Raw genomic sequence first — 13,989 nt, 5'->3', positions numbered from 1 at the left:
GATGTTTGGTCAAGTCTTCACAATTCCGCCTAACATATATGTCCCTTTTTTGTGAGAATAGTAGCACTCAACTTCCCAACAAGAGCGTGAATGGGTGAGATTGTCTCTTCTGTCATCATATCTTCCTCTCGATGTACTCCTACCACAACTTAATTTTGATATTTTTATCCCTCGAATTTTGACATGTACTAAATTATGCCCCCTGAACTTTTAATGTTGTTAAAAATGCTTCCTGAACTATTGAAATTATTGGATTTAAGGACTTTTGTCTAATTTTAATAAAAAAAAAAATGTCTAACATGGATGAAAGTTCAGGAGGCATGATTTAGAACATATTAAAGTTCAAGAGACATGATTTGGTAGATATCAAAGTCTGGGAGGATGGTTTATTACATAAACAATCACTGAAATAGTAAAATTGAATGAAATTAGACAAAAGTCCTTAAATTTAACAATTTCAATAGTTCATGGGGAATTTTTAACAGCTAAAAAAATTTAAGAATATAATTTAGTACATGTTAAAGTTTAGGGGGTAAAAATCATAATTAGCCAAGATTAAACTACTTGAGGCTAGCTCAAGTAGCCATAGGAGGGTCCATGTGTGTTGAAAGTTCTAGTTCAAGTCCTAAATTTTTTTTTTAAAAAAAAAAAGAATGAGTAAAGACTATTTGAAACCTTTTTCTTTTCTAGTAAATTACGGTCAAAATACTACATTTTATTAGAAGTGTTGTACTGCTGTATTTTTTTAGGTAAATATGTCTAATGTTTTCAAAATATTGTACTTTTATACTTAATCTTTTTCTTACATAATATTTTCAAATTTATCAAATACGTTTATTTTGTCACTGCTACCATCTAATATTTTGAAAATATAAAGCATTTTAGTCACTAATTACTCTTTTTTTCTTTTTCTTTTTTTGTAAATTAATTTCTTACTAATACATGTAGTTACTTAAAACTCTCTAAATTAAATAATCTTATTTTCATTTACAAAATTTAATTATGGTTTAAAAGTGTTGATTTTCCCTTTTTTATTATTATTTGAAAGGAAATGAACTCGTATCTTGATTTTTTTTTTTTAATTCTTTTAATATAACATTATTACTAAAAAGGTGGTTTATTTTGATTTAAAACTTAAGAAATATAAATATTTAAAAATAATTACAAAATATGAACAATAATAATTATTTTAACCTCTCAATCATTCTTGTTTTTTACTTATTAATTTCATATGTCAAATATAATAATTAATAACCTTAGTTTAACTAAAAATAATAAATTTAATCACAAATTATATTACTGAATGAACATTCTTTTGAAATATAATTTATACTTATTACAATTCGGTTCCTTTTCCTTCTGTTGAAATATATATATAAATATTTATTTATTTATAGAGTCTGGTATGAGTATGAAATCTCTCTTTATTTTAATTTTTTTTTCCTTCTTGTATGAAATAATTTTGTACTCTCCTTCAAAACATTTATCTTCACCCAAGAAGATATTAAATGAATTATTATTTTTTTACAAAAATAAGAATATTTAGATGAAAAATTTAACGGATGCAGCATTATATAAACCTTATATATATCTTATAAAACACGATAAGGAAAAGGGACCATGCATAGACAGTTCATATTGCCAGTGAAAAAACAAGGAAGTAAAACAAGAAATTTAATATTTTCATGCACATTTCAACATGCATTTTACTATATTCTCTCTTCTCTTGTCTTATCATTGCAAAAAGGTAAGTAAAAGACAAAAAACAAAAGTGAAAAATGGTGAAAATGAAAAAGAAAAGTGAGTATATGAGAGGGAAAAGAATGAACGATAAAAAATAATAGTGATAGAACATTATACAGTTTATTTGCAGCTGAAGAAATGGGCAATCAATTGCTTGAACAAGAAATGGAGTCCTATGTTTTGATAGATTTTTATTAAAGTTGTTTGTCATTTTGGGAGTTTTTTTTTCTCTTTTTTTTTTAAATAAAAAAATGAACTTCTCTGGACCTCGATAATTTAATTTTTATAGGATCACTAAACTCACCTTTTTCTTTTTTAATCACTAGTTGTTTATTGCCTTTTATATAAGATATTTTGTCCTCTTTCATTTGGTTATTTGGTCTTATAGTTTAATGGGTTCAAAATCATTTTGCAATGATCCTTGGATTTTTTGTTTTCAAATGGTAATTTTGGAATTACTTTAATTGATTTGTGTTGTTGCTTCCAGATCATATATATATATATATATATATATATATATTGGAATAGATGATTTTTTAAGGATAAATATTATTTTGGGTTATGTGTTTTGTAAAAGTTATTAATTGGATTTTCTGTTTTGTTAAATAACAAAATGGACCGTGAACTCTATTTTTAATAATTTTATTTTTTAATATAACTAATTTTAAGAAAATTTTAACACGAACAGATACAGAATATGTAACCAGTTTTGTCATAACACTTCTAGATCAGATTGTTGTTAAGTTTTATTTTGATAAAAAATCAGTTCAGAGTTATTTGTACAGTTTTAAAAAATACAGGGTTCATTTTGTCAATTAACAAAATTTAATTAGTAACTTTTGTAAAACACGGGATCTAAAATGATATTTCCCCATTTTTTTAAGCAAGTAAACTCTGAATTAAAAGCTATTATAATAATGGGATTTTTTCTATAATAAATTAAAAATGGAACAAGTTTACATTTATGACCCCAAAAAGGGAAATAAACAAAAATAGAAACTAAAAGTTGTTAAATTACAAAAATGCCAGCCAAGGAAAATGGAACCCTCCTTCTTCGTGACCCAGCGGACGAATCCCCCAACCTATTCTCAACCATTTTTCTTCCAAAATCAGGAAAATCAGATCTAAAAAAAATGTAGATCTCAAGGGAAAACAATTTAAATCCCGAAAATCCAAATACAAAAACAGAAAGAAAAAAAATCATCCAACCTCCATTGTTGTACAAAAAAAACTCAAAAACAACATTCAGTCAAAAAAGCAAATCACGTTCAGAGATGAAGAATCAAATAGAAGGAGATCTGGAAATCATTGAAACTCACCCATGATTGAATCAGAGAAAGAATTGAAGGTCATAAAATATGAAAAAACAAACATCATCTAAGCTTTCAGAAAAAAAACCAGAAAGCAACCACAAAATAACATTTTAAAAACACCCAGACATAAACAGCCTAAAAGATGAACAACTGGGAAAAAACATATTAACAACAATCTGCAAAACATGAAATTACTAAAAAAATTGTTGACTGTGAAATAAAATTAAACAACACTAAAACTACTAAAACTAAACATTAAAACAACTGTTTAGAAAAGGCCAATAGAACACTAAAATAACAATCAAACAACGAATTAAAAATAAAGAGAAAATGTTATGAAAACTTAAAACCTTCGTACAAAAAATGAGAACAAAAACAACAATAATCCCTAAAAAAATACATTTAAAACTTAAAAACAACTAATAAGAAAACCCAAACTGACAAAAAGAAAAATAGTGTAGTTTGGTTAAATGATGCTAAAAACTATTTAATAGCAGTAACAAAACCAAAAAAAAAAAAACTAAGAAAACAAAAATGAGAACAAAAATAAAATAAAAAATAACGGTTGATTACAAATTTCAACTTAAAAAAATAAAAAAAATTCAAGGTAAACAACTCTTGGGTTTAACTTTAGGCTTCACTTCCAAATCAGAAACTTCATCCTCGAAGTCAAAATCGGAGAGAACCTAAAACGTTATGGAGAAAAAAAATTGAAACACAAAACAGCAAACGAAAAACAAAACAACAAGAAAAAAACTAAAAAAAAATCAAAAAACAACCCAACTTACATCCTTGACAAATCTCGAAGATTTGGTTCTCTTTGCCTTACAAGATTCAATCTTAGCTGGAAAAATCTTTTTTTAGAACCATATGGCTCTGCAGCATCACCCATTCCCTTCTTTGCAATGTCTTTCAAACCCATTTTAGGATCGTAGCATAGATGAGAGTTTGAAATCCGTGAGTTAGGGCTTCACATGGGATGATAGTGGGTTATGGAAAAAAAAAAAACTAACAGAAAATAAAAGAAAAATTAAAAAAAAAATGAATGAAAGAGAAGAAGGTGGAAGAGATGGAATGTAATATTGGAGATGAAAGAGAAGAAGGTGGAAGAGATGGAGTGTAATATTGGAGAAAACCTATGACATAAGCATGCATAGGTATTTGTGTAATTATCAAACTTTTTAAATATAATATTGAAAAATATTTTTTTTAAAAATGTTTAAATAACCGAATAAAGATAAAAATGTAAAAAAATGACAAAAAAAGATACCAAGTGTAAAAATTCATGTATGCTAAAAGAGTGTGCTTATATTCTAAATTTAGCATGACATCTAAAATTACTTAACACAATTTGTGTGCTGTAGTATGTTAAAGAAATATTGTCTTGTATTTAAAAAGGATTTCTCTACCAACTCCTTTTTTTACTATTATTTCGTATTTAACATTCAACTACTGATTAAATAAAAACTAATCTCATTTATCAATTTATTAATTATTACTCATTGAGGTGAGTGGTAAATTTAAAAAATGAATTATTTCACAAAAACATAAAAACAACAAAAAAAAATTACAAAAATACGGTTTCACAGAATTTTAAATATTTTTACGATTTTTTTGATTTTATTTACAGAAAATACGGTCTTTTTATGTTGTAATCTTGTTAATTTATTGTTGATTTTTTGTTATCTGTATATTATTTTTTGTTGTTATTTTCATGTTACTTTTATGTAGTTTTCTTGTTGATTTTATGTTGTTTTCGTGTTATTTTTTGGAAAATCGTAAAAATGTAAAAAATATTTTTTAAACGTAAAAATGTAAATATTTTCACAAAAAGTAATGTTTTATGTAATTATTCCTTTAAAAATAATACTACGTACGTGCGCTATGTTATTATAGTTTTCTTTTTATTAAGGGGATATGCTATTCTACTTGAATTGAAATAGTACTAATTAATAATATTGTAAATTTATTACATGTGTATAAGTAAATGTATGTGTGATTTTTCCTTCATAAAAAGGCCAATTAATTTTAACATGTCATTGGCAAATTAAAATATTAGCATTAATACATAGGATACTTAATTTTGTGAAATTATCGTTTATATATTTCTTTCTGTTTTTTTCTTTTTTCTTATTTTTTTATATAAAAATATATAATATATTTATATAAGTTTTGATAGTGAGATGGAATTTGTTTAAATTAGTTAGTGTGGTTAGGTAAAGTATTAGGTCATCGTTTTCCTTTTAACCTACACCAATAATCTTACAATTATACATAATATCCTTATTACATGAAAAGCTGACCACGTCGTAGGCTGATGATCTCAAACTGTACTTAATTTCAACCTCACTATAACGGAGTTATTTGGAATGAAATCAATGAGAATTTATTAGATTTGTCTTGTTATGAAAAAAATGGCATTAAATATCTTTCCAGTCTTGATTTTATAATCCAAACTGGTGGTGTACACTGCACATAACACTACTGGTCTATAATTGGATTCTAAAATAAACATATTTTATATTACAATCCCAAGCCAACATGAGCCACCAGAACCAGATGGTGGAAATTAAGTCAATATTTTGAGAATGGCTTTTTTGGTGCTATGCTATCTATTTAATATTTACCAATTCATAAATGAATATGAATTTGAACTTAACCATGATAATTATTTATGAAAGAGAAAAAATAAAAAGAAATGCTGAGAAATAAAGGTTTCATTTAATTATAAAGTTAAAAAAAAAAAAAAAATCTTAGGCAACTAACCTAAAAAATTAAAATAAAATAAAAGACTAAAATAATCTTAAATAACTATTTAACACCCTCCCTCAAAATTATTAAAGAAAAAATATAATTTACTATTATACTCCCTTTTAATCATGCTAATAGGTTGGAAATTCCATTAAAATAATAAGAGGAGGAAACTACTGAGATTTTTTTGTTTTTCATTTTATGTAGTATTATTATTTAATTTCATTGTGAAGTTTGAAACATTGATTTGGTGGCATTCAAAATTGGTATTGGTAGGGGTGGTACGTATGTGAATAAAAGCATTGAAGATTCCTGGCTCAATGTATAGCTCCATTTAATATTGAAAGGTGGTTCAATCTAACTCGTAAATGACTAATCATCAATCAAGCACAGCCAAAAATATGGCATTTTCAGGTCCACACACTCTTACAAATTACAATGATGGGACAATACCCATCTCACTCTGTTTACTCCATGAAATTATCAATCACTTCTTCAGGCTTTACCCAATTTTAGCCAACTCTCTTTACTACCAAAAAGCTGAAGATATGCATATATAGATATATGTCCATAACTCAACAGCTTAAACATTATTCATTTCATTCAGTAAAATATATTATATATCATTGAAAATAGAGGATACAACAAACTTTACCAAACAGGACACCGGCCTTGTCACGGCATCTTTTCAAAAAATAAAAATATATATATGTATATTGTAACAGTGCAAGTTGGGAATGGGTTGCCCAGAATTTAATATTTTAATTTAATGCAGTTGATATCTATAAATAGTGGTAGATAATGTTACTAATACTCAACAATAAAACAAATATATCAAAATAACTTATTTGCCATATTATCAAAGATTGCTTGCAAAAGCGCTATAAAGTTGTGTCACTTTTTGAAAAGAGCTTTTTTTTTTTTTTGGTATAGTGGATTTTGAATCTTAGCTCATATAATATATTAGTTGAGATTCACAAGTTGAACAACCAGAAAGACAATCTCACCTATTGTCCCCATAAGAGAAAATTAGAAATTTGACCAAATCACTTTATACCAATTTGTAATGCATGTGAACCTAATGGGTATCCTTATGCAAGCAAAAAACCTTTTGTGTGGGTCCAGACTTAACAAGACAAATCACACTATGACTATGGTTTTTTAAAGTTGAATATGTGAATTTGAACTTATTTTTGGAGGAAAACACCAGGCAGTGTTTGTTTGACTCATATGCTGTAGTTATATTTATTTGCTGTGCACTAAAACAGTGTTCTGACCACTGAATCTGAATAATGATAGTGCACACAGCCAAGGAGTTAATCAGAATCAATGAGAAAATTCAGAGAAAACCCAATAGTCTCGGTAATTGAAAGCAACTACTCTATCTGTATCTTGATAATAAACACCCACAAACACAGTTTTCTATACCCTCCCAAAGCCATTTGTCTCTTTCAAACTTTGCCTCTCAATAGTCATAAAAAAAAAACCACTCCTTAAAAAGACTTCTTTCCCTTTGATGCTTTTCACTGAGACTCGTCTTTGCATTACAAGTAAGGCCTGAGCCATAAACAGAAACCAGAAGGTGAAGCAGCAACCAGGAGCCAGAGTACTATTACTACACGAGGAAAAATTAAACAAAGTAAAAAAAAGTACCCCAACCAATTCTACTGTACACCCACCCCAAAAAAAGAAAGCTTGAAAAGATTTAACACCTTAACAGTTAGAGCAAACATATCCCCCCAACCCCATAATATAATAAACTAAAAGAAAGCAGATACTAAGAAAAAAAAAAGAAAAAACTAAGGACATCCATGGAATATATAGAACAAACACTCTAATCCCTTTTCATCAAATACTGAGAAGATCAGGCGGTGGTGATTGGGGCGGCTGTTGATTGTCTCTTGTTGTGTTGGTAGGAGATGAAGATTCGTAACCGCCAACAGCAGAGCGATGAGGAGGAAAAGGAGGTGGAGGTGGAGGAGGGGAAGAAGACTCTGTTGGGATTGTTGTTGTTGTTGTTGTTGTTGTTGTTGAGTCTCCCTGTTTCGAGCTAGGTGCCTTTGGAAGCTCTGTTAGAATTTGAACAACTTCTCTCATTGTTGGGCGCTCAACAGCTTGTTCTTCAACACAGAGCATGGCTACGTAGAAAACATGCATTACTTCATGGATGGGAACTGAAGGGAGCCTCGGATCAAGGATTTTGAGTACACCTTCCTTGTTTGAGTCTGTCATTTTTCTAACCCATTGAACTATGTCCACTCCATCTCCGAATTCTCCCACAGGTTTCCTACCACTAACAAGTTCTAAAAGGACTACACCAAAGCTGTACACATCACTCTTTTCGTCAACCTTCAATGTGTATGCATATTCTGCAGTCAAACAAAACCATAATAATTAAAATTTTCACTTCAGCCAAAAACATTAACAGTGCTTGATTATGCTATGATTTGGTAGGTAATTGGTCAAGAAATTCTGCTTTCAAAAGTACCATGCCTACTACACCATTTTACTTTCATGTCAAAACAACAGTTTCAAATCATTAATTGAGTGAATAGAAAAGCCTCATTTCCGAAAACCCCAGAGTCAAATTTCAGCACAGGACTAAGAAAATTCAGAAACAACATTAATGCTATCTAGTATCTACATTAAATCAATGTGTGAGTCGGTCAAAACTCAAAAGTCAGTCTTTGGCTTTAAAGATCCTTAACATAATTAAAAATTGGAAGGCACTGATTATTAAGTACATGTTACAGAAAACAGAACTAAAAGAAAAAATGAGGAAGGCAATCATACCAGGGGCAATATATCCGTAGGAACCAGCGATGGCAGACATGCACTCAGATGTTCCCGAGTCCTGGAGAAACTTGGCAAGGCCAAAATCAGCGACATGAGCTTCAAAACTTGTATCCAAAAGGATGTTGTTTGATTTGACATCTCGGTGGACAATCAGCGGCGAGCAATCATGATGAAGATAGCAAAGACCTTTAGCAGCTTCTATGGCGATCTTATACCTTGTATCCCAATGCAAGTGACCTCCCTTCTTGCCATGAAGAACTTCACCTAAGCTTCCATTTGGCATGTACTCGTAAACCAAAAGATTGGTTTCATGATTTGAGCAAAATCCCAATAATCTAACAATGTGGCGGTGTCGAATTCTACCAAGAGTTTGAATCTCAGCATTGAAACCATGGTCGTGGGAAGACCCTCTGCTCATTGCTGGAAGTCTTTTCACGGCCACATTATCTCCGTTAGGCATAGCTCCTTTGTAAACTATCCCAGCTCCTCCTTTGCCTATGATGTTGTCTTCTTTTAAGCAATCCAAAACGTCATCAACGGTGAAATCTAGGCGCTGAAACGCAGTGAGTTTCCAAGCCCGAGACTCACTCGCCTTCTTCAATGACCGGGCCTTGATGATAGCAGCAACTGCGAAAGCAATTGAACAAACAAGCAATCCAATGACTAAAAGGAGCTTCAATGAGGAAGAGAGTGAGCCTTTGACATGAGGTTGATGGGTTCCATCAGCAATCCCATCTTTACAAGCCCCCAAATATGGGCCACAAAGATCAGGGTTGCCAACAAATGAAGTGTAGTTGAAGTAACTAAATTGACCAGTTCCCGGAACCAAACCAGAGAGATTGTTATACGAAAAATCAACCGATGTTAAGCTTTGCATACTGGCTATTGATGATGGGATACTCCCAACTAGATGATTTCTCGAAAGGTTGAGATAATTTAGAATCCTCATACCAGTAATCTCGTTAGGAATCTCACCAGAAAGCTCATTTCTACTAAGATCAACAAATGTCAACAGTTTACAATGGCTAATCTGTGGAGCAATTGTACCTGAGAACTTGTTATGACTGAAATCTATCTTAGAAACTTGCTGCAGTCTCCCGATTTCAGGTGGGATTCGACCTGAAAACTTGTTGCCATCGAGAAGAAGTTTCTGAACGCCAGAGAAGTTTCCGATGGTGGGAGGTAAAGACCCAGAAAGCTGGTTGTTAGAGAGACTGATTTGGCCCAGGCTACCAGCGACGGTATGGGTCTCAGGAAAGTCCCCGGAGAGAAGGTTGTCCTGCAACTCCACCTGGGTGAGCTTGGGCAAGCCTAAAAGCCCCTTCGGAATAGACCCATTGAGAAAGTTCTCGCCCATTCTTATCCGACTCAACGATTCACACCTACCAAGGGACTCAGGGATCGGACCAAAGAGGAAATTTCCCAAGGTAATCAGAGTCTGAAGCTTGTTCCCAGAGCACATATAAGGAGGAAGAGTTCCAGTCAACTTGTTGGACGAAAGGTCGAGAAGCTGAAGCTTCCCGTTCTTCCCCAGACCTTGGGGAATACTTCCTGTGAAGTTGTTCTCCCACAACTGCAAAACTTCAAGGTCTGGCAACTCTCCAATAAACTCAGGAATGGCTCCGTGGAGCTTGTTTCGGAAGAGATTCAACAGCGTCAAGTTCTTCAGGTCCGCAAATGACGGTGGAATCTCGCCAGAAAGCATGTTGTTCGACAAGTCCATGGATTTCAAGCTCTTCAAGGTTCCCAGCTCTGTCGTCAATGACCCAGATAGGCCATTCACCTGAAGAAATAGAGTATCGAGATTTTGAAGCCTTCCCACTTCTGGTGGGATCTCGCCGGATAATCCACAGTTCGCCCCATCGAAACGAACCAAGGAAGATAAGTTCCCGATCTCGGCGGGCAAACCACCTTCGTAGCTATTGTAATAGCCAATGTAGAGTTCCCTAAGACTGGTCAAGTTTCCGATCTCCGGCGGTATCGCGCCACTGAGCTCATTGCCCGAAACCGCCAAGTACTCGAGAAACTCCCACTGACCATACTCCCGCGGAATGCTACCACTGAAATAATTACCTCCCAAATGCAAATGGCGAAGATTCGGAAGCTGAACGACGTCGAGAGGCAAATCTCCGGTCATATTATTGTTATAAAGGTCCAGAATCTGAAGGTTCTTGAGCTGCGCGAGCTCAGTAGGAAAAGTCCCGTTGAAGACATTGTTAGACAAGTTAAGAAGCCTTAACCCAGTAACCACTGAGATCTCGGGAGGAATCGAACCAAAGAACTGGTTGGCAGCAACAGAGAGATTAGAGAGAAACCGGAGGTGAGCGAGGTCTGGCGAAAGTGTACCGGAGAGGTTAAGCCCCGATAAGTCGAGGGCAGTCACATGACGACGAGAGTCGCACGTGACGCCATACCAAGTGCAGTGACTTGTGGAGGCGTTCCAAGTGGCTAGAGGAGATTGTGAGTCGTCGGAGATGGAGGCTCGAAAAGAGAGAAGAGCCTTGTACTCCGGTACGCGGGCAGCAATGGAATCGTGGGAGTAGATATGGAGAAGAAGAACCAAGAGAAGTAAGAGTCGCATTTTTCTTCTCGGCGACTAGTTAGGGACGTCCGTACCGGCAGAAAATTCGCCGGAGGAGAAGGAGGAGAGAGAGAAGAAGATGAGATGGAAAAGGATGAAGAAGATGAGTGAGAGTTGAGTAAGGAGGGTGGGAAAGTGTGATTTTTATTATCGTTTTTGTTTTTTTAAATTATTTTTACTATTTTTTAAATCTAATTTTTTGGTGAGCTGTAATTCGCTAAACTAATGCCTATTTTTTATTTATTTCTTTTATTTTGGGGGCTGGACTATTGTTGTTGGCCTTGCTCTTTGAAATGGGGGACTAGAAAGAAAAACAAAATTAGATAATAAAAAAAAGTGCATTTTATTACTTTACAACTTGCAATAATTTTAGTTGGAAAATTTTACAATGCACTCCCTTAAAATAGATATATTAATGTACATCTATGTGTTTTAGCATCCGAAATAATTTTTTAGTCAAATTTTTTCTCATGGTCATATACGTTAGAAAACTATATTCAAACACTGTGTTGCACGCGTGACTATTTTATTTTATACGAGTGTAAAATAGACTGTTTGAACATTGTTTTTTATATTGTAAATTATTCCGAATTTTTCAAAATTTTGTAGGATATCTTAAATACCTATAACGTACATGAATATGAAAAAAAAATTATACTAAAAAATTCTTCTAGATGCTGAAACAAGTTAAGGGTGCATCAGTACATCCCTTTTAAGGAGATGCATTGTAGAATCACCCATTTTAGTTAATAAAAAAAACTTGCAATAATTTTATTTTTTTACGCGGGAGTAAATAATAATATTCAGATTTCATTAAAAAAATAATAAGAAGTGTTGCCCCTGATTTTGCCCAATATACGTGGACCAACCAGACAGGGATACGTGGACACGAAGGTCTTAACATTCAAATTAATAGCTAAGTCTTTATAAAGAAAGGCATTGTCCCGGACGTGCCTCCCGGAGAAGGCATACGAGGTTTCCTATGCTCCTGGAGATCAAGGTGGCATCAAAGCATCTTCGGGAGATGTCAGGCTTCCTCTGAGCAGTCATCTCGCATTTAATGCCACATGGGAGGAGGCGTGTTAGAACTGCCACACGCAATAAAGTCTGACGACACAACCCCCACTCTGCACCTACGAGACTATGACCACTAGAGTCTAACGACGGCTACTTTGTGAAGAATCACATCGGTCAAAAAACAATAAGGACAATCCTCATAAAATCCTTACAGCACCTAGGGATTTGACCATGCATTACCCATGGTATATTCATTGGGAATACCCAACTTTACTGATAGTCACAGAAAGACATGTACTATGATTCTGGGAATCACCTCACAAAAACACTATAAATACCCCCTCAAAGCTCATTAATGGGGGTCGAGAATTTTGGATTGCATAAGTGCAAGAAGAGTATATACTCACTAAGAACATTCTCTGTATTAAATACACTCATAAATATACAGACTCGTGGACTAAGGCTCATTAACGCCCCAACCACGTAAAAATTCTTCTCTTAATTTCTTACAGCTCTTTAAACTCTTATTATTTTATTGGTTGCCGAAAACCTCGGTCAACATTTTGGTGCTTTCATTGAGAGCTGAAGAAAGCTTCTGTAAACACACAATACATTACAACAATGGTGGAGACTATTGGGTTTTATGCCCTAAATAAAACTCTTTACAATCTGATTAGTTATCAATATAAGAAATTTGAAGTGATTGATGTTTGCATGAATTTTACATGCTAATGGTTTAATATGTTAAATATGTTTATTACATTCATACACACAAAATCAGTTAAATCCAGATCATATGTTTATTCACAATTACAGTATCGTCAACACAGTGGAATGTGATTGTGATCATATGAATCAAAAGTTTTGGTCCCTGTTTCATCAGTGTTATTGGATTTACACTAATGGGATAATCAGCGATGATGTGTACTTACACTTGGAGTAAGTGTTATGTTCTTTCCAGGACATTAGTAAAGTATACTAGTTTCGAATGTATGGAGTATACATTGGACTGGACCGATATTGCAACTAAGTTAAGATATTACAAACTTACCGTTATACATATCTTTCCAAGTCAATATCAGTAGTTGATCTTAAGATTAAAAGAATCTAAATCCTGATATGGTTAGGCTCAACTCAGGAGTGCTATTCATGTTCTTAGATTTATTAGTTAAGCCTACTTTCGGGTCAGGGTGATACGTATATTTCGAGAACATGATAGTATGATTGAGTGGGAGTGCTGAACATAAATATGGAATCTATAGCTTCTACTGGTGTATAGAAGTCAAGTGATGATTCCCTTCGAGCTTAGCAAATAGAAGTAAATGGATGAGCTCTTGTTTAAGTGACTAATTATTAGATCACTAAACACCATTTACAGGTAGCTAAGTGTTTTAAGGGGCAAAATACATTGAGGGGTGAGAACGGTAAAGAAATCCCATCTCGATGTAAATCATCTATATAGAGGATCTTTAAATCACAATAAGATTATAACAATGGTTAAATGAGATAGTATATTGATATCGTGGAACATACAATATGCTCTATATAAGTACGAGTGCAATTCTAAGTTAGAGTGGATTCAACGAAGAATTAATAAGTAGGAATTTACTTGGTAAATTTGGTTCACTTATTGGAAGCTCAGCATATAGATCCATGGTCCCCATTCTAGTTGAGAACATTCTGCTTGTAAGACTCATTAATTGATTCGTGATTAATCAATTATAATTCTAAAGTTAGACTGTGTCTAATTTTATGAATTTTCACTAAGCAGGGGTGAAATTGTAAAGA

The 13,989-nt window shown here is 33.0% G+C and overlaps 1 protein-coding gene across 1 annotated transcript; it reads right to left on the bottom strand.

Moving 5' to 3' along the window:
* Nucleotides 1-7,297: 7,297 nt before the first annotated feature.
* Nucleotides 7,298-11,400, bottom strand: LOC115712209 (leucine-rich repeat receptor-like serine/threonine-protein kinase BAM1). Its single transcript, XM_030640458.2, has 2 exons — nucleotides 8,601-11,400; nucleotides 7,298-8,176 (listed from the first exon to the last, which is right to left on the bottom strand). The coding sequence occupies exons 1-2, from the start codon at nucleotides 11,182-11,184 to the stop codon at nucleotides 7,656-7,658; spliced, it is 3,105 nt and encodes a 1,034-aa protein (XP_030496318.2). The 5' UTR covers nucleotides 11,185-11,400; the 3' UTR covers nucleotides 7,298-7,655.
* Between the last annotated feature and the right edge of the window lie 2,589 nt (nucleotides 11,401-13,989).

This window comes from Cannabis sativa, chromosome 4 (genome assembly GCF_029168945.1).
Source record: "Cannabis sativa cultivar Pink pepper isolate KNU-18-1 chromosome 4, ASM2916894v1, whole genome shotgun sequence".
NCBI classification, from domain to species: Eukaryota; Viridiplantae; Streptophyta; class Magnoliopsida; order Rosales; family Cannabaceae; genus Cannabis; species Cannabis sativa.
This window is presented reverse-complemented; position numbering and strand designations above follow the sequence as displayed.